Source organism: Myiozetetes cayanensis, unplaced genomic scaffold (assembly GCF_022539395.1).
Source record: "Myiozetetes cayanensis isolate MyiCay16 unplaced genomic scaffold, myiCay2020 scf12, whole genome shotgun sequence".
Lineage (NCBI taxonomy): Eukaryota > Metazoa > Chordata > Aves > Passeriformes > Tyrannidae > Myiozetetes > Myiozetetes cayanensis.
Window position 1 is genome coordinate 28017817 of NW_026086826.1, and position 20869 is coordinate 28038685.

At 42.8% G+C, this 20869-nt stretch overlaps 1 protein-coding gene across 3 annotated transcripts in view; it reads right to left on the reverse strand.

Moving 5' to 3' along the window:
- The window catches only part of RABGAP1L (RAB GTPase activating protein 1 like), a 210549-nt gene that overhangs the window by 148305 nt on the left and 41375 nt on the right, over positions 1–20869 (reverse strand). For all 3 annotated transcript variants that reach the window (XM_050307379.1, XM_050307380.1, XM_050307378.1), the window contains 2 exons: positions 16943–17036; positions 13029–13179 (listed from right to left, as the gene is read on the reverse strand). In XM_050307379.1, coding sequence (XP_050163336.1) covers positions 13029–13179; positions 16943–17036 — 245 coding nt within the window. The remainder of the gene's footprint in view (positions 1–13028; positions 13180–16942; positions 17037–20869) is intronic.

Consider the following 20869-nt stretch of genomic DNA (forward strand, 5'->3'; position numbering starts at 1 on the left):
TGAAGCTTTTAAATCAGCTCCTAACATTACTCATGTATTTAATAAATATTAAGCAAGCTTTTAAAATAAATTGCTGCCGTCATCTTCCCTTAAGCATCGCTGCCTGTGATCTCATGGATTATATTTCATAGAACCACAGAATGGTTTGGGTTGGAAAGGACCTCGAAGATCATCTCGTTCCAATCCCCCTGCCACGGGCAGGGTTGCCACCCACAGATAAATGCAAAACAAAGAACAGGAGCTTCCCTCAAGATGGTATTGATGCCCCTGTGACAAATGGCACCCCCTGTACAAGCTCGATTCGGGGTGACAGATTCCACCAAACCCCTGTGCCTCCAATCAATAGAAATAAAACTCCGTGTAATAAACTGTCCAGAAGTGAATTTACTTCAGGGAAATGCTGTGCAGCCTAATGAATGGTGATAATTAGCACTTTTCAGGAACTGAACAGCATTTGCTTTAAACAAACAGCACTTAAGCTACAGAAGGATGCTATTTACTGACTGACCACATATGGTAAGAAATGCACTGAAAGCACAAGAAAAAATGTCTTAGGATGCTATGAAAAGCAAAAAATTAAACATGTGCCCTCAGTTTCATGCATGGGCTACTAAAACTAAGCCACCTGCTCTTAACAGTAGGACCAGCTGAAAAAAGAAAAGTATACTGGCAAAAGAACATAGACTTACTACTTCCCACTGCTCCTTTCTCACGAGGGACAATTAAAATATTCACCTGTTAAATCACAGGACGAAAGACAGCAATTAAGAGAATGGTAAATGAAGAAACAAAGGAGTCTGCACACTGCAAGTAGTATTACCGTTTCCTTTCCTGAGGGAATCATTTATCTGTTTGAAATAATATTTAAAAGATTTCAGCACTGCATTCATTAAACTTTTTAGGGGTATGTTCTGACACAGCTGTGCTTTTACTAATACTTTTGTCTACGTCAAGCCAGGAGTTCCACTCTGCAGATCCTGGTATTCTAAAAGTGCATCTCAAGTGGGCACCAAGCAAGTGTATGCTGAAAAGGATTCCAGCTGACTTGGCAGGAGTGTGAGCTCAGTCAGTATTAGCAGTAATTCCATTTCAGCAGAGCCAGAATAAGAATTAAGGCTACTAAAAAAAACAAATATCCCAAACACTGTGATCACCTACTTTGATTTTTCACACACCATAAGCCAAAGAGTTCTCTTAAACTACAGCATGACCTTTTAAAAGGCAACCAATTCTGATTTAATGAGTTCAACTGATGAATAATTTATTGTAGCCTTAATTAGGAAGCCAACTGTAAGGCCTGTGCAAAAGCAACCACTAAGACACGAACACGAGGACCAAACCCTCACACTCCTGTCTGTCTTTTAGAGCCACATGTTTGGAGGCACCAAAGAATAAAATTCCCCTTCCTGCTGATTCTCTTTTCTAAACGTTGTGAACTGGCAGTTACTGTGTGACAAACTGATGGACACAGTTCAGGAGCAGGTGGAAATGCACTTTCCGTGGATGTGGCTGGGGGTAAGCGCTGATGGAACATCCTCCCCAGCACCCGGCGTGGCCCGGCCGGGCTGGCTGCGGACACGGCCCAGTCACACCCACAGCTCATCTCTCGTTTGCACACAGTCCACACTTTCCACCCAAAACTCCTCCTTTAACAGGTTTTTAAAGAGTGCTTCCTCAGGGAGCTGAGAGGTGGCTCAGAAAAGCACGGATCATTCAGGAGATCCAGTCCCAGCTCTGACTGCTGGTGGGGTAAAAATCACTTCACAACTGAGGAGCTGTTATTGTTTTGGTGCAGGATCCCCTGGGGAGCAAGGAGGACCGACCCCAGATCCCAGTAAATCCAATTCCACTGTTTCTTGAGAGCAATAAAGCTGAAAACAATTTAAATTAACAGTGAATTTCCAAAGACTATCTTTAAACCAAGTGCTACTCGGGATTACTATTCTACCACTGGAGGAGCATGGAAAGGATAGGGCATGGAAGCTATTTATAGCCTGAAGGGTGGCACAATTTCTTTTTATGGATTTTAAGCCCAGCTTCATTTAGACCAAATCTTCCTCCCAGCTGGAAGTGCTGAAGAGGTACCACTCATATTCTCCTCCAGCACGGATCTGTATCAGCACACACGGACATCGATATCCACGTATGAGAGGAGACAAAAGGCAAGGAAGAGCTACCTGCCAAGAGGTGCAGAGGGAAAATTTTACAAACAACAGTAGAATTAGACTCCTGGCTAATTCACAGGCAAGGAACCCAGCAGTGGGAGATGCTTGGAAAAGGCTACTGAAAGCAAGAACTACTGATTTTTAATTCCCCCCCTCGAGTTAAAAACTGGCTAATTAAAATTTATAAAATCATCTCCCATCTGATAACTATGTTTCCAGATTAATAACATTTAAATACATTCAACTTCCAATAACCAGCAAACTCCGTCTTAAATTACTTTGATTGTATTAGATAATGAGGACATTTATATTTATAGCCAGAAATTGGCACATGTAAAATGTTATGCGAGCTGAGAAGTTATTTATTCTAGAAGAAATACCAAACCTGACATTATTTGCCATCTCTCAGAAAAACAGCTGAAATTAAACATTTACTTTATCAGCGCTAAAAATAGGTTACATGTAAAGACAGCACATTTGAGATCTGCAAGCCCTTTTGGAAGGGACACTGTGGGGGGATGGAGAAGTCAAGTCTACAGACCGAGTTCAAGTCCAACTTCTTTCGCCAATATTAAATTCACACATAAACCTTTCCCCTCTGCTCAAGATTATGGCTTTTGGCTGAATGTCAGCCTCTTGATTCGTGTATTTTAAAGACACATCACATAAAACTGCCCATAACTCAGGGTATCACCAGGCTGAACTCAACACAGCCTCCAAGTCTGACCATGGACTTTATTTACAGCCATTCCATGGAATGAAATGAAGATATTGGAAATGACCCCTACCAGTTAAGGGCTTTTAATACACTAACTACAACACATAAAACCAAAATCCCAACAGCAATTTCCTACAAAGAAAAGGCTGTACACAGTGATTTGCATTCATTTTTCTGCCTAAGTTATGAAAACATTCAGTAGTCCAAAAAATGCCCGAGAAATGGAACAAGGCTAGATTAAAAAACCTTATTTTTCAGCTAATGTTCTAACCCAAGTGCTCACAGGGGATGAGCTTTGCTACATTTCCTTTTCCCCCACCAAAGAAGGTTCTTTCTAAAACAAAGCAAAAATAAAAAAGTAGGGGGAAAATGGTTACATTCAAAAAGCTATATTTTATTGTTATGGCAACTGATGTGCTAAAAATATAGAAATAAAGTTGTTATGGCAACTAGAATTTTAAAGGCAGTCAAAAGTAGAATAATCAAACATTCTGTTGGCTTAAAATGTAACGTCTATGACTCAATTTTCAGAAAGAGCTTCGGAGATAAGTAGAGGTTGGGGGTTTTTTTGGATTCTGCTTTAGAGATCACAATTAGTACAATTCCAGAGAACTCCACAGAGCACAAGGGAGCAGATCAAGGTGAGCAGAAAATTACTCATCCCAATTTCTCACGGCCAGTAGGAAGAAACACACACCTTATGGCACTTATTTGATGTCCTGGTAGCCTCACCCAGATCCACAAAGTGTATCAGCTTATTATCAAAATCGACAGCAACGGGACACCCTTTGTGTCAGTCACCACAACGACCAAGAGACACCCTGGCACAGGGTGCCCAGAGAAGCTGTGGCTGCCCCTGGATCCCTGGAAGTGTCCCAGGCCAGGTTGGACGGGGTTTGGAGCACCCTGGGCCAGTGGAAGGTGTCCCTGCCATGGCAGGGGGTGGAGTGAGATGATCCACCTGTCTGAAGCGGTTCTGCCCCTTGATACGTATGGAATTACAGAGATGACTGTAACGACAAGATTATGCTATTTAGATTTCTGATACATCCCTGATGATCATGACAGGAACTACACAAGCACTGCCACGGCAGTCTCAGAGCACCTGCCGTCTCCCAACACTTCTCAGATTGTCAAAATCGCTACTTCTATTAAAAATTAACAAAAAGCTGTGAAATGTTCCAAAGCCCATACTGAGACAAGCCTTCATTAATAGTAAGCACTTTCAAGAGTTATGACTAGCAGCAGTAACTCACACTGGCAATATTTGCACTGGAACCACATACGTGGCATGTGCAGGGATCCCAGTGAAGCTGATTTTTGAACACAGCACGTGCCTCGTATTTTGGCTTTGCTGCAGTGCAAATCAAGGCTCCTGCCAGCAATTACTCAGAACTCTTCTCTGACCCACACAAAAAGTGTCTCAGCTCAGCCCACCAGGGCATTCAGCAAGCAGGACCAGTGTGGCCAAGAACACAGCTCAAAGTCAGCCTCTTCACTTGCACTGAAGGGAAAAAAAAATCAGAGCAATTCCTTCCTGCAGCACAGAAGTCAAGAGATACACACTGGAAATTCAACCACCACCACAAGGATGTGCAGCAAGGAGAACACTGGCAAATTCAAGGGTATTTCTGCAGTTTTGCTTCCCCAGCCTCAGTATATGAATCCTTGAGGTGGATACACAGGCATCATGTGAAGCCACAGGTAGTTCTAGAAATGCAAATAACATATGTAAATATGTTACCTAATGAATCTGTGACCAGGTCAACAGCTTCTGCAACAGCAACTCCATGTACAGCACTCACTGGACACGTTTGCATCAGTCAGAATAAACCCCGGACATGGGAATATCAACGCTTTAAATCACAGCTTTAGAGGGATTTTCTGCCTATGCCCGGGCTAAAGGAGCCAGGCTGCACATTTTCAGGCTTTGCTGCTGACTCGAGCAGACACTGCAGACAGTCCCAGAGCGACAACCAGCTATTGCTGCTCTGAGCCTTCCATAAAACCAGTTTCCTCATTGTATAATATCCTAAACTCAATCAAGTGCATGGCTGCCTGAAATGTAAGTTGAGTTCAGAGAAAATGAGCAGCCTCCCAAACACCACTCCCTAACTGTGCAAATCCACTGCTGGCATTCAGCACCATTCCTGTTGCACCAGGAGCAGCCTTTCTGCACTGTATATACATCCATACACACATTAAGAGCATCCCAAAAGAATATCCATTCCAACACCTGCAGGCACATTTTATCCCATTATGTGTCGATGTCTTTTCAATTTTCCAACAAAGAAGAATTTGAGAGTCTTCACAAACAGGCAAAGGAAATCCTGGACAGTGCCAGCAAAGACCAGAAGAGCTTCCTGAAATTGTATTTCCAAATCCACGAAAGATTTGTCACACAGGTCCCGAGGAGCACGACTGGACTGTGATGTTAAATGAACCTACCCAAGGCTCTCACCTCACCCTCACCCCACACCTGCACAGGGCACATCTCTCAGAGAGAAACAGGGGGGAAGGAGGTTTTCTAAACAGAAATCCACCAATTACTGCGATTAGCCCTGGAACTGTTAGGTAAGAGTACACAAAAGGAACCTCTTCTGGCAAGCCCACGGTCTGAAAGCACAACCCCCGTTACCAACGATTCAGTTTTCCCATTCAGGCTGTGTATTGTACTACCCAGGCAGAAACAAACAAAAAAAAAAAAGGTTGTATTTTGAAACTGGATTGCTTTGGAGACAAACCAGCCATATGAAGATGGCTTTGTCATATTTGCAGGATGTGATTAAAATCCGTGAAGCTCCTCATCGTCGGTGTTCGGTTGTCAGCTTGAGAAACAACTGATGAAAACCCTCAACAAGTAAAAAAATCTCGGCTGCCAAAATATTTGTGTGTGACCACAAAAACCTACAGAAGTGATTATTAGGAAGAGTATATGCAGTAGCAGACTGCAATCGAACTCCTTGTGGTTAGTTTACCTCAGCAGCTGCAAATTTGCTTGCTGAGAGGGGAAATGACTTTTAATTTGTATGAACATACTCATCACTGCAAAGGGAAAAATTCCCTTAATGCACACAGGCTGCAAAGAAGAACTGCAGGTCTCTGATCTCTTCTGAAGTGATTACTGTAAAATCTAAAATAACATACGGATAACCTTTTCAGGGGGGTTATCATAAAGAAGCCATACGTAAAATAAGGTAGCAGAAGGCACCAGAATTCACCCCCATGCCAAATTCCAGTCTGGATTTAAGTCCTGTATTCATCTCTTACATATGACTGGATTTTTCTTCACATGCAGCTCGAGCCTTGCTGGGTTTTGTTACTATTTCAACTGCTCTGGACTGCTGCCCACTGCTATGGTAAAACACGCTTTACCCAAATGTTGGCCACCAGTTCTGCTGTTCATAAAGGCATTTTAAGAGACTTGGAACACCAATTTAAACTGGAATTCTCAGGAGAAATAAAAGAGGTTGGATTTAAAGCATACTTCTGGATTCTTCCTGTCTGTCTCTAAGAGTTTGGAGCTCTCTGTTTAATTCTTAGAGCACCACATATTAACATACTGAAACCTGCAACTAATAGTCAGGAAAAGGTGGTTTGCTCTCCTCAATATTTACGATTTCTAAAACTCCAGCTTTGGAGTGCTGCAGCCTCCTGAATAACAGTTATGCAACCATTGTTTGAGAGTAGAGGACTGTGAGGAAGAAGCAGATTTGAGAGGAAAGAAGAATACCAAGAGCAAGTTGGTTGTTTAAAATGGAGTTATCCCTCAAGATTCACAGCCCTGACCGTGGCCACAGACAGGGTCATTTGTTCCAGGTGAGCAGTGCCCCGTGGTGCCAGGGAGAGATCACACCCACAGAATTCCATGAAGACAACACAGCCTGCAGAGAACTTCCCAAAGGGTCCTGTTTTACTCAAGGGTGTAGGATACCATTGTTTAAAACATTCTCGTTACAGCTGCTCTCCCATCACCACTGCCACAGGAAAACTGAGCACCTGCCAGCAAACCAACACTCTAATTCAACCTGTTCATGCCTAATCCAGGAATACACGGTGGAATTTCAAAGGAGCTCCGAGGAGCCAAGAACCAGCAGCTCTTACCACGCTCTGAGGGAAGGGAACAGCGAGGCACTGACACATCCCCACTCCATCCCACTTACAAAACACTTGTTATCTGCATCAATATTCATAGCCCAGGGCTGTCTGAATATCCACTCTCCCAGGAGGCACCACTTAAACCCCTTGAGGCCAGAACACCCCACTGGCCAAGGCTTGGCCCGGTGAGGGGATGGGCAGCTCTGCAGATGAGGGACCAGGAATCCTCACCCCCAAAACCCTGCAGGATAAACTCTAAACACCTCAGTTCATGTGACTTTTAGAGCAGGGAAGTCACCCACCAGCCCAAGAGCCAGGAATTGTGCCAGGAGTGTCATTCCAGTGTTATCATAAGTGGTTATGCACAGAACAGAGATTGGAGGAAAAAAACTTTTTATCATTTTACGCCGGCCCTGGAAAAAAAAATACGATCGGCATTATTTTCCACATACCACACATAAACATTAAAATTAAGATAATAAAAATAAAAATTACTACTGGATGTTCCTCCTTTATTTCCTCGGGAGAGCTGTCATTATATTGAAGGATTCCTTTGAAGATGAAGAGTGAGCACAAGATTTTCCCTTTTGTGCACACAAAATTGAAAGATTTTCTTCAGATGAGCTCTAGATGAATCAAAACTTGGCAAATTAAATTCACCTTAGGGACATTTTATTCCTGAGTTTGTAAGAGTAATATTAACATTTACTATGAAACCAGGTACCCTGGTACGTTCATCATAAACTAAACCTTTTATCTGAAGTCTGAATTTAAATTAAACCATTTAAAAGAATTAAAATTCTGTCAACTTCTGCTCTTTGGAGACAATAATTTTTCATTGATTTCTAGTAAGTATTTTCAGTTCATATACACTTCATTGTCCCACAGTGTTGCAGCACCACTAAAATAATTCAAACAAGTAGGTGACTGTAACTGTCAGCACTAACAGCTCAGCTTACACCAAAAATGAGCCTTCCTATCACTCCAACCAACACAGGAACTGATTTTTCTCTGCAAAACACATTAAATTATAAAAATATCAAGAATCTACTTGCCAGGAAATGAATGATCTCAGTTTAAGAGAAGGGTTAAGGAACAGTCATCCTATCCCTACCCTTTTAGAGAAGGTGGGGAGAAGTAAAACCTAAAAACTGCCTGTAGATACTGACTTGAAAAGAAACAGGAACTGGGAAAGTTGCATGTACATCTCCAAGGGATCAGCTCCTCCAGAATTTCTTTGATTAATATCTAAGGATCTCATTCAAAAAAAGCAATATAACAGGTATTAGTTCTCTTTTTAGTCAACTGAAAAAAAATATTTTAATTCTAATGATCATTGAGCCTTATGTAATAGGATCTTTTATAATTGCTAAGCATACAGCTATGCCATCCCTGATATCTATTCTCTCTAAAAGTCAGGGGAGACCATTCCTAATTAGTAAAGAGAACTAATAATATTGCAAAGAAAAAAAAATGCTCCTGGCTGTGCAGAAGCCCAAACTCACCCATTGTCAGTCAGGACAAACAGATGCAGCATTTTGAGCACAAATATTTGCTACAAAAATACTCTAATGTTTCAGTCCATTAACCAACCTGCTGTGGCAGCTGGTGAACAGTCATCTTTTTAATTAGACACCCTTAATGATTAATTAGTCTCAGAACACTGAGCAGTGGAATCCTGCACGATGCCACTGGGACCAAAAAAAAAATACTCCTTTTCCTTGTGCAAACTCTCCATCCTTTAGTCTTGCTGCAAGTAACAGGCTCGACTCACTCCCTACTCAAATGCAAACAGCCCTTCCTGTGCAAGGAATCCTCTCAATCCACAGCTAAACTGTCTCAACCCGAATGCCCCACACAGATAAAATAAATTAAACAAACAAACAAACCCACACAAACAGGGCACCAAGGCACCGGTGTCAAAGCCAACCGCATTTAATCTGCTTTGCAGAGAAACAGAGGTTCCTTTGGAGTCTCCTCCACTCTCCAGCTCTTAACTGTGCAAGCAAACTGGCGACAAAAATGAAAAAGCCAAGTCAATACTAAGGATGACACAACAAAGGAAACACCTTTGCTCGTTTTAACGTTGGGATAATTTCAAAGTTTCAAAAGTGACCGCATTTCTGCACTGGGCTGACATGAAAGCTGATCTTTACTTCAGGCCTCTGAGCTCCGTTTGCAGAGGGATGTACAACAAACAGATAAAGGAGTTAATTCAATGCATGGGAGGTTGTGCTCAAGCACATGAGGAAACTTCTACAACAGTATCTGCTCTTTTCAGCTATCCCATCTCTAACCTTTAATTTTGGACAAGAGACAATTCCAGAAACCTGAAATCTTAACTTCTGGGTTTATTTTTCTTTTTTGTTTATATAATGAGAGCGTTTGCCTTGTAGGAGTCAAAAACAATAATGCTGGTCCACAGTGAGCAGACAAACTACATCTGTTAGCTCTAGACTGATTTCATTTCATCCAGCCCTAAACCCAAACCATTTGCTCCATCTTCTGCAGCAGTGGAACATCCTTTCCTGTAATTTGTTCCTACTGGGTGAGAATCAGACCCCTGGAGTAGTGATACCCCTCATCAGAACCATTTTCAAATTATTATATTATTGAGATCAATTATTTTCATGATATGGCAATATTTAATCCCCAAATCAATGACTCTCATAATTGCTTCAGACCTTGGAAGAATTCTTAGGATTTTCACTCTTCTGTGGAGTGGCTTGAAACATTATTGGCCCAGACACAAAACACCATTACACAGTCAGCAGACAAAGCTATTTTTTGGCCAACTCTTCTGAAGCCTGACCCTTTAATTAGTTATTATCTCTAACTGTTCTGGGCACATGCTCACATTGCCAAAGGAAATTATGACAGCAAACAAATAATCTTATTTTTGGTTCTCTTACAAGTCATTTGGAAGGACAGCCACTGAGTCTTTCTTGAAGACCTTTGACTCAATGTCACCACCCAGCTCAAAAATGGGCACTCACATCCCTGTCCAAACTTCTTTGGAGCAATACAATACTACCAACACTTACCTGACAGCAGGATTAGCTTCTGATGCTACTTTAGAAAATAAGGGTAAATTTAAAACAAGCTTTGTTTCCTTAAACCAGAGCAGCAGCATTGCAGACTAGCCCACACATAGTGTTAGACGAACTGTACACACACAGTTCATTCCCTGATGGAAATCAGGTTACAAACTGAAAGCCTTCCATGAAGAGATGATGCATTTTAGAACCCTACCAGCACTACACCTGGGTTGCCATAAGCAGATTCTTCTCACTCTGCTTTTCTTTTCCCTTCAATAAACCAACAAACCACACATTTCTCCCTCCTGCTGTGCACTTCGTGTTCCCCTTCTGTCCCATGCCATGCACAGGGGATGACGGGCCCGTGGCACACCCGCCAGGGAGGGAACTCGGGCACACTCGGATTGTCACACACAACACATTTACATGCATGTCAGAAACAAGGCAGCTGCCACATCACAACTCCTACTCTCTCAGATTGCATGCAGGGCCTACTATTGTGCTCCAGTCAAAATTCCTGAGCTGGAATTCAGCAGGAGACCGAAGACACTGTAAGGCAGTGCCTGTCAGCACAACAGTGGTTGGGAGAGCACAAGTACCTCTTTTCCCCTTCCCTCCTGAACTCCAAACTCACCCAGAGATGGGAAATACATCAGTTGTGTCTGCAAATGCTCTGAGATGGGAAAGGAAACCCAGCCCACTGCATCACTCCTGACAGAGCAGGGACCTCCAGTGAGCAGGACTAGAGGACGTGGAGGCCTCTGGAGAAAACGAGGGCAGCATTGATTTTTCTAAATGAGACATTTTATTTTGCTTTCTGTGCTGAACTGGAACTCTAGAACAGGTCCCAAATTACTCTCTCCTACACAAACACACCTAACAAAGCACTCCTCTGGCTGAAAACCACAACAGCAGATTCCAGAGCTCTGCACAGGGATGGGTATGAACGGTACAAACACAGTCAGATGTGTCAGATGATGGGGAATTCCAGCTGCCCAATCCACCCCAGCACTGCTGCACACAACTGGATACAACAGCAGATGTGGCTGCATTGTGGTCTCTAAACCAAATTCAAATGCTGAGTCTGTGTCACTCAGTGCCTCACAATGCAACGTTTCTGGCCTGCCGACAATACAGCCCTGGGCAGCAAGAACGGTGTCACCAGGAGTCACCAACAACACTGTAGCAAAGTCACAGCTGCTACCACATTTCCCTGCAAAGTTTCATGTGCATATTATTATTAACACACATAAGGTAACACCACAACAAAGCTTTTAATAGTATATACTACTAAACTGTAAGTACTACTGATCTGCCTGCTTAATTCACATTACCAACACACCAACATGAAACTGAGGAGTTCTGCTCACAGCCTAAATATCAGGTACTAATTCATTTTAAAAAATTACCTGGCCATTTTTTTCTGGAGCACCCCATATTAACTCTTCCCAAAGATGGGCCCTAGCTTTGCTTTGGCACAGGCTCTCTCCTGTTCCTTCCTTTCCATGAATCCTCTCCTGCCAAAGCATAGGATCACCAGCAGTTTAGACAGACTATAGAATAATTTAGTGATTTCAGAAGAAAAGTGATTTACTTCAGAAAAAAAAAAAAACAAACTTGTTTGCATAAATGCTGCTGTTCAGAATAGGATTTAACTTTCCAGTCTGTAACAGTATCATATTTCAGTATTAAATCCTGTACAAAATACCTTCCAAAATACATGTCACTGCAAGATTTCTGTCGTGAAAAGGCCAACTGCAACAAGGTGTTTTGAAGGCATGAGGCCCCAGCATCAAGATAAACCTTGCATTTTAGAAGTTTTCCACTCCCTCCTCCACCGTGAAACAAACATCTTCCCCACTTTTGGAAAGCAGGAGCAAAATAATGGAGGTGGCTTCGATGCAACATACAGCTGACAGATGTCCTGTGAATGGTTTCTAAGGAAAATATAGCCCAGCTACAACGTCAAAATGAAAAATTTACACTATCAAAACATCCCTCCTTGCTGGGAAAAGGAAAAGAAGCCAGCAGGACAACTCTCAGTCTGGGGATGCCTCTAAACTTCCCCGAGTGGATGGGTCAAATTAAGAGGACATGAGGCAAAGAGACAACATCAGAGAGACAAGTTTTACTCACAACATCTACCCCAGAGTTTCTGCGTGGACACAAGATTCATAACATAGATAATTCATCTCTGAGCAACATTACAGTGATCCCCAGCCCTTTGTGCCACTCTGAGCACTTTTGAGAGTGATGCCCTTCCCAGAGGCACAGCTGCCCTGCAGGGGCAGAGCTGCAGAGCCCAGCCCACCTCCTGGCACTGTTCAGAGCTCCTGAGCACAGGGGTTCTCCCTCCTGCCATCCCAGCCCTGAGCAGATCAAACAGCTCTGCAGACACCTTCTTACAGTGTTTACTCACTGCACTGCTGGCATCAGGACACAGAACAGCAACAGATCCCCAAAAGGATTCTCCTCTCAAATCACCCATACAGCAAGGGGACTGGTTTCCTGCTAGTAAACATGCTTTTAACATTCCTTTTTAAAACATACAACAAACCAAGAAATGCCTAACTGTGAGGTTTTGTTTGGCTTTGTTTTGTTTTGTTTTTTATTTAAAACCCAAAAATTAAAGGCATACAGAGAGCAAACTGTTGAAAAACCAAAGTGATGGATGGGAGCTTATAAAAAAGGCACAAGCAGACACCTGAACAACAAGCTGATGTTCTTATTATCATCACAGCAAGAGAATAGAAAGCTAAATGTCAAGCATTACTACAGATATAGGTCAGCAATTTCTATTGTTAATGCCATTCAGCAGGTACCCTTGGCAGGAGGTAAAGTCACCTCATCACAATTTCAGTTGCTTAAAACAAGTCCAACTGTTTCGCCCTCCTGCTGCTCCACCACTGAATAAAAACTGCTGCCCAGCAGAATTCAGCTGAACCAAAGGAGACAAAAACAACAACAGAAGGGGAAAAAAAATAAAAATAATAATAATAAAGCACTTACCATTGTGATGAGCAATCTGTATCGGTCCAGCATGGCCTGGTTGTCATGGCATCCTGCCAGCAGCTGCCAGATCTCCGCCCTCAGCGCCTCTGGAACCCCACTCTTCACCAGGGTGGACAATCTGTTGGGCCTCACCAGCAGGTTGTTGTGCCTGAAACGCAGATGAACGTCTGTCTGTCAAACTGCAACTGCAGGAGTTGAAATAAGGATTGAAAACATGAGAAGGTTTCACACTTGGCACCGTTACTCTGAAAAGCAGAGTCAGCAACTGGCAACACAAACCTTCCTTCCAGTGGTTACAGAAATGAGTATCTGTCAGATGGAAAGCAAAAGTTCTGCAGGGATTGACAGTAGGAACCAGTGGTAAAATGATATCTGAATTCTTTAGGTGTAGAGAAATTCATGGAAATTAACAATGGGCAACTGCAGAACTGGCTAACAAAGAACAATATGAGTTGAAAGAGCAAACTGTGCCATCTGTGCAGACCATTCAATTCCAATATTTGTTCAATATACATGTTTTAGCTTAGGTTAAGGAAAAGAAATTAAAAAATAAGATCAGCCATACAGAGAAATAAATTTTGGCAAACAATTAGAAGCCAATTTTAAGAGCACTACCATGAAGTTCCAGCTCCACACTTCATGCCAAGCGTATACTGCAGGTCCCACAAAGCAGTAACGCTTGCACTTGGTAACCTTTAGTATTCCAGATGAATTTGCCTGTTGCTCTGAGCTGGTCCTTCACTCTCTGGTTACACACACACACTCCCCAGAAAGTGTAGGAATACAAAGCTCACTGCACATGCACAATATTGCAGAGCTTTCAGTCACAGATGTTTAACACCCATTTTTGAGACAGGAGCATTTGCTGATGGGGGTTGGAGCTCCCTTGCACTCAGGATGGCAATTTCCGGCAGCAAAACTGCCCCAATTGATTCCTTGCTCTTTCTGCTGCAGGGAAGTGCTTTGCTCTCTCAGTGTTTTGACCATTGTTGTGTTTTCCAGCTCTCCTGGTAGGAGAATAGTGAGAGTGGCTGTTCAGCCAAATGCCAGCAAGCTGTGATTAATTAAATAACCTGCAATTTGACCCTGGATTTTCAGTAAATGTTTAGAGTGCTCATTCTATGAAACAGCTCATTAAGACCTAAACAGTTTACCACTGCTGTTTAAATTTCAAAGGTGTTCTAAACAAATTTCTTTTTCCTACACTTTGACAGTGATATCCCCATTTTTCCAAGTAACCTGAGAATTAAAGAGTGTAATTATATAATCTCAGTCTTTTAAACAGTAATTATTTTTAAATGCATAATGCAACACGAGTAATTTCAAACTTGATCACTCAGCCAAATTAAAAACCATGTAAGTCTCTTTTCCCTTTTTCAGTCCCATTTTGCAGGTAGTCACAGGAGCCTAAATGGTCTTGTTTAAAGGTTCCTTCCAACCCAAAGCACTCTGTCATTCTGTGATTCTATGACGAGGCACCCTAAGCAGTTACAGAATTATGGAATGCACATTCAGATATAAATAAATAATAAACACCTCAGAAAGTTAAAGCTCAAGTTGAGGATTAGTTCGTTTGTTACATGGATCTGGTCGTATGTTGGGTGAGAAACACAGAAGGGCTCCTCTGAGGAGTGGACAAGCTGATGAAGTACAATGAACAGCTAAAAAGGGGACATTTCAGCAGCACCAAGGAAACAATACAAAAGGTTTATGGTAACAACAAAGAGAGATGCACATTCCTGCTGGAACAACACCCCAAATATAATCCCAGCTAAGAATTAAGCAAGCAGAACTGCCTGGCTCTGCCCTGTGTTCAGGCAGTCCTGTGGCAGAGGTAATACTTTAGCAACACAAGTCCCTGCCACACAGGAGAACTCCGAACTTCCACAGACAAATTCCTGGGTTCTGAAGGGCTCCCTGGGAAACTGCCTGAGCATCCCCAGGCCTCACTCAGAGCAGAAATGGGCATAAAATAAAAGCCTGTCTTATTCTGCCCTTATCCATCAGCATGTGGGGAAAACGGGTCATTCACGGGTGTAACATCTTTAATTTGCTACCAAGTGCTGCAATTCTCCTGCACAGGACTCAAAGACACAATAAAACAAACAGACACACCATTACTTTCCAACTGCTAATTCTATTTTTTTTGCAAGTGATCTTATTTTTGTTCCTGTTTATATGCTTGAAGGAGGCTCTTGGAGCAATGTTTCTTCTGAGTCCAACAGGTTACAGTGACATTTTAAGGAAATGACAAGAAGCAATTAAAATGCAAGAAATTTTTCACCTAAGAGACAAATACAACAGTTCCCCAAAAGCAAATGTTAATTTTTGTTTATTTACTTTTTTTACAAGTGCACAGATCTTCCAGTAACATATGCTGCAGTTTTCAACACACCAGGAGATTTGACTTCAATCTATTTTTAGTTTTCAAATAGTTCCCATTTTTCATCTGTTACTCTTAGCTTTGTTCTTAAATTGTAACATAAGGCTGTTTAAGAACTCAAGTAGTTTACAGACCTGAATTTCTCTCAGGAGGTGATACTGTTCGAGACACTACTGAAGAAAAGTTTACTACTACTGGTTTTCAAGCTGGCTGGGACAGCCCATTTCTCACCCCTTTTTTAAGTCATTTTAACTAAGGTGTTTCAGCTACTAAATGTGTCTAACATAACTACAAGTTATGTTAGGAGTTCCAAACAGTTTACTCCAAGTACTGAATGTTTTGTCTCACTCATTAGAATGCTCCAGTAACCAGAGGGAATCATTGGTGATGTGAAACTTCAGAGGATGAGCTGTGGGTGTTCCTTCACTTCAGCCACAGGAGCCCAGGGACTTCTCAGGGGCAAAGGTTAAAACCAAAACAATCCACTGCCAAACGAGTTAATAAAAGGAATAAAACTACAGGTAGCATCTTCCAGTGGAAATGTCATGGGGATGTCCCTTAGAACAGGATTTGGAAAGGTGTAAACAGCTCCAGAGCCCTCCTCTGGATTTTTACAGATGATGTTTCTCATCCAGAAACCTTTGCACGTGATCTCCATTACAGATGGAATCAGCAGCAAGGAGCTGTGTTGCTACAAAGTGGCCAAGTAAAGGGAGAATTTGCCCAAATAAATCCTTAAAGCATTTTTCAGCTCTCAGTTTGCAGTTAGGAAAAGGAAACTGCCAATTCCTGATTAAGGGGCTCTGATTATTTTTGTCTCCGGCAGCAGGAGCTATTACTAACTTACAAAGGGAAAGCCAAATAAGTGGTTCTGGCACTTGCTAATAGTCCAGGGTCTCTCAGAGGCAGCAAACACACAGACTTGTTCCTCTCTTAGCACCGTGTCTGCTGCTACTGAAGCACTTAATTAATCCACAGAAATAACACTGCTGAGAACAGACTCTGGGCTCACAGACACTTCGTTTGACTCACCAACAGAAGCAGCTTCAGTGAGGATTCACAGGCTTTCTAGAATTCCTTTTCAAATGCTTACATACAGCATGTTAACAAAAATAAACAAGCGGAGACTGCACCTAAACAAATTCCACGCTCACCAGCTGGCACAAAGGGCCCAGGCAGGACACTCTGACTGCTCTGCCTGTCCCCTCCCGGCTGAGTTCACGGGGCTGAACTCCCAGCCCCAGGCACAGGGACCACAGAGCTGTGCCCGTGTAGTGCCACACCCGTGTGAGCACGCACAGACACACACCCCAACTAAACCAGGCTCGGGCAGGTGCTGGGGGAGAGGCCTGGCAAAGAACTGCAAGTTATCTATACCATTTAAACTAGGTTGAAAAAATACACCTCAACGTGGTATTTTAGTTTTTAAACTGTGTAAGCTGAAGAATTTCACCCCTCCTGCACAGAGACTGATGAAACAAAGAAAAGGTTAATGTTTGAAATCTAAATGTAAGGAATTGAGCATTACCATCTCCCCAGCAACTCTCCCCAGGAATACAAAATCTTCTCAGGGCAATCCTTGGACACATCACCAGTGCCACTGGAGAGTTCATTATCACTCTCTGCAAAAACAAAAAAGAAAAAAACAAGAAAATAAAGGCATGCACATGTTTAACAAAATCACAGGCACTAAAGATCTATACACATAGGTCTCAGCAACTTTTTTTCCCATATATCAGTTTTAAACCTCAAAAAGACATCAAAATTATTAGTGGAACCATAAAGAATGCTTAGCAGACTTTACAAAAGAAGTGTATTAATGAAGTTATCACAAAGTTTAAAAGCACAGGACTAGGGAATAATTCACAGCACTGCTACAGGAGAAAGAGCTGGGACCTGAAAAGGCATTATGCAAGGAAAGATTCCAGGCTGCCACCTCTCCATCCACTCCAGACCTCCCACAAAGGGAAGTCTCCTCTAAAGCATAGCAGATAATGCTGCTTGGTTGCACCACATCCCTTTGGCTCCCCTGTGGTACCTGAGCTCAGGAAGCCCTTTTAGAGCCCCTAAATAATTTTTTTTTTTAACTGAAATAAGTTCCTGAATGGACAGGAAGAACAATAGTGTGACATTAGAGGTTGTAGTGCATGGAACAGAACAGAAAGCTTAAAATGAAACCTCAAAATTGTTAAGAATGGAACACTTAGGGAGGGATATAGGCTATTACATGACTAAACCCAGAAGGGATAATGTGAGCCTGGGACAGTGTGCTCAAATAACCACCCTGTCCTAGAACCCTTTCCATGTCCCAGTGTCCTGTGGGCCTGTCAGCTGCCCACAGATGGCTGGAGAGTTTAACCCTACAGGGCAGCAACTCACATGAACATGGTCTTGCAGTTACTTGGAGTTTTTCCAGTTTTATCCGAATAAAATACTGCTAAAAGTTACACGAGTGCAATTTCCACACCACTAAACACTGACCAAAAAAAAAAAAGAAAAACCAAAGCTACATCTGCTCCCCAAATCCCTCAGACACTCTCCTCAACACAGCTCAGTCACACCCAGGTTGCATTGCTCATGAAACACTTCCAGCTTTGTGCAAGCAACAGGAATAGTTCAGGTGGAGGAAGATCTTCAGTCCTTGTGCAATTAATCCTTTTAACTCTTCATCCTTGTCATTCTCACTCCACTGACACGTTTCTAATTTATGTTCTCAGCAATTGTCAAATACAAGTCATTAATAAAATATCATCAGTGCTTGAGTCTGACAGCGAGCTGTGAGGACAAAGCACACACTGCCTTTCAAGGACAATTAGCAGCAAAAACCCTGCCCAAAGAGAGAGGCAGCAGAAACCCCTGTATTTTAAAATTAGTATTACATTAGTGAAAGCCTTTAGCTTGGAACCTGCTTGTACAGCTTCACAGGACCCAAAGTACAAGACCAACCTCCATTTAACTACTTCCCCATTAGAATTAAAAATAACTCCAACAAAATAACCACCCATATCTACAGAAAACTTGAATTTAAGGTTTCCCAGTCTTCTGCATGCATTCACTAGACCTAAAGATGGAAATATGAAGATCTGAATTTATCATTTTAATAAAATTTGGTCTCACTATAAAAGTGACCAAAGGAATCAACTGTGTTCCAAGGGAAGAAACATATTTAAAGACTCAACTTTCCTTTAATTTTAAAATTACCAGAAAATAGTGTAAAGGCAAATCTCTTCACTTAGCACCAAGGCCTGGTAATAATTAAAAACACCTTTAAGTTAAAGCAACTAAATTCATTATATTTTCTTCATTCCCTCCTCTCCTGATTTGCCTAACTGGATCAAAGAGATAAATTATAAATGCAGCCCTTCTACTGCACATGGAAGCCAGGAAAAAAGTGAGGAAACCTCCTCTGGATTGAGCACATCTGCATTCAGAGATACAAGGTACTGACACATATAAGGAATCCCAAGAAACCTGGCTCACACCATAAATTCACCATAAACCACAACCTCAGAAAAGTTTCACACGTTCAAGGTAAAGGGTAAACAATTTGGCACAAAACTCTGAAAGGAGAGACTGGAATTTCCTTGGAGAGGCTGCAGAACTACAGCACACCTTTACAGGAGTTACTGGTGACAACACCACAAACCAACCCTGCAGTCTGGAACAGAATCTGGTAACGATGACTCAAGTCCCCCCCATCAGGCCAGAACGTTTCAAGATGAGGCTGCACTGCTCCTTTGAGGGACAGAGCACAGGAGCTGTTACTGGATCCAGTCAGGAATGCTAACACCAGCCCAAAGCAACAAAGCCCCTCACTCCTCTCTGTGCTGCTACTGGGGACAGAATTCTTGGAAGTCCTTAAGGAGATCAGTGTTCCACAGCACACACACTCCGGTGCTGCAGCCAGGAAACACTTTCATCTGGAAGGCTTAGCAGTGTTTGCAATGTATTATTCAGCTGTATGTCAGAAAATCACAGGCCTTCATTAGAAATGCCATATGCTCCCTCTCAAAGACTCACATCAAACTGAAAATAGAACAGGACAAAGGGGACAGAATAAACAGCTTCAGAAACCTCTTTGTTTCCACTCTAAAGGACTATTTACATATTCTAACCTGTGGAAGCGCTTAGGTATGAAATGAGGGGAAAAAAAGATGCCATGGGAAGGATAATTAAGTGCTGATGTTCTTCTCTGAGTACTTCAATACGTTTTTTTTTCCACATTCCATAGTATCTGTAAGCCAGAGCATGATTTAATCCACCTTTATATTGCTGAGAATGCCACAGATCCCTTCCTCTGAGCGTCCTGAGTACCTCTCCCTTCTGCCTGTATTTGCCCTGACCTCTCAGAGCAATGAAAGTGGGCAATAAAAGAGGCCTCATCAGAGCAAGAGGAGGATGGGAGATGTCTCCAGAGAGCAAACCTGGGGGATGTAAATGCATGTACATACAAAGTGCCTTTAAGAACCCTCACAGGGAACAGTAAGCCTGGAAGGTTTTTGGTTTGCTTTGAATTCCAACGTGATTCACAACACCCACAAAAAGGTCACAGCTCATGAACCAACTCCCTGAATTCAGAGCCTCTTTAGAGCAGGCCTGAAGGACTGCACTCCCACAGCAAGAGTGGCTCTGCATGGCATCAGCATGGAATGACACCTCAGGCTGGAAAAGACCTCTGGAGATGAGACAGTCCAGTCTCCTACTCCAAGCCCTGGCTGGCTCAAGTCACTCCGAGCCCAGAGTGGGAGATGTCCTGGCTTTGGTTGCAGTGGAGCCCAGTTCCCTCACAGTGGCTGCTCTGGGGCTGGGTTTGAGCTGGAAATGATATTGGTAACACGGGGATGTTTCTGCTGCTGCTGAACAGTTTCCCACACAGAGTCAGGGCCTTTGTGGCTCCTCAGCCCGCCCTGAGGGCTGAGGGTGCACTGGAAGGTGTGAGGGGACACAGCTGGGACAGCTGATCCCAACTGACCCAAGGGATGCTCCAGACCATATGACATCATGCTGAGAATGCAAAGCAGAGGAAAAAGGAGGAAGGGAGGATCTCTGGAGCGATGGATTTTGTCTTCCCAAGTCCCTGTTAGACACGATGGAGCTCTGTTTTCCAGGACATGGCTGAACCCCTGCCTGCCCACGGGAAGTTGTGAGTGAACTCCTTTCTTTCCTTGCACACACAGCTTTTGCTGTCCCTACTGAACTGTCTCCACCTCAGCCTACGAGTTTTGTCACTTTTACTCTTCTGACTGACTCCTCCACCTCACCAGGGAAGGGAGAGCGAGCGGTTGCTTGCTGGCTGCCAGCCAGACTTTGCACCACCGATTGATTCTTTCATCCCAGCAGTCCAGCCAACCTTCCAACCACATTATCTTCCACTTGTCCAGGCCCTGTCTTGTTGATGTGAGGGTAAGGACACTGTGGGACACTACTGGAGTCCTTGCTAAAACCAAGAGGGACT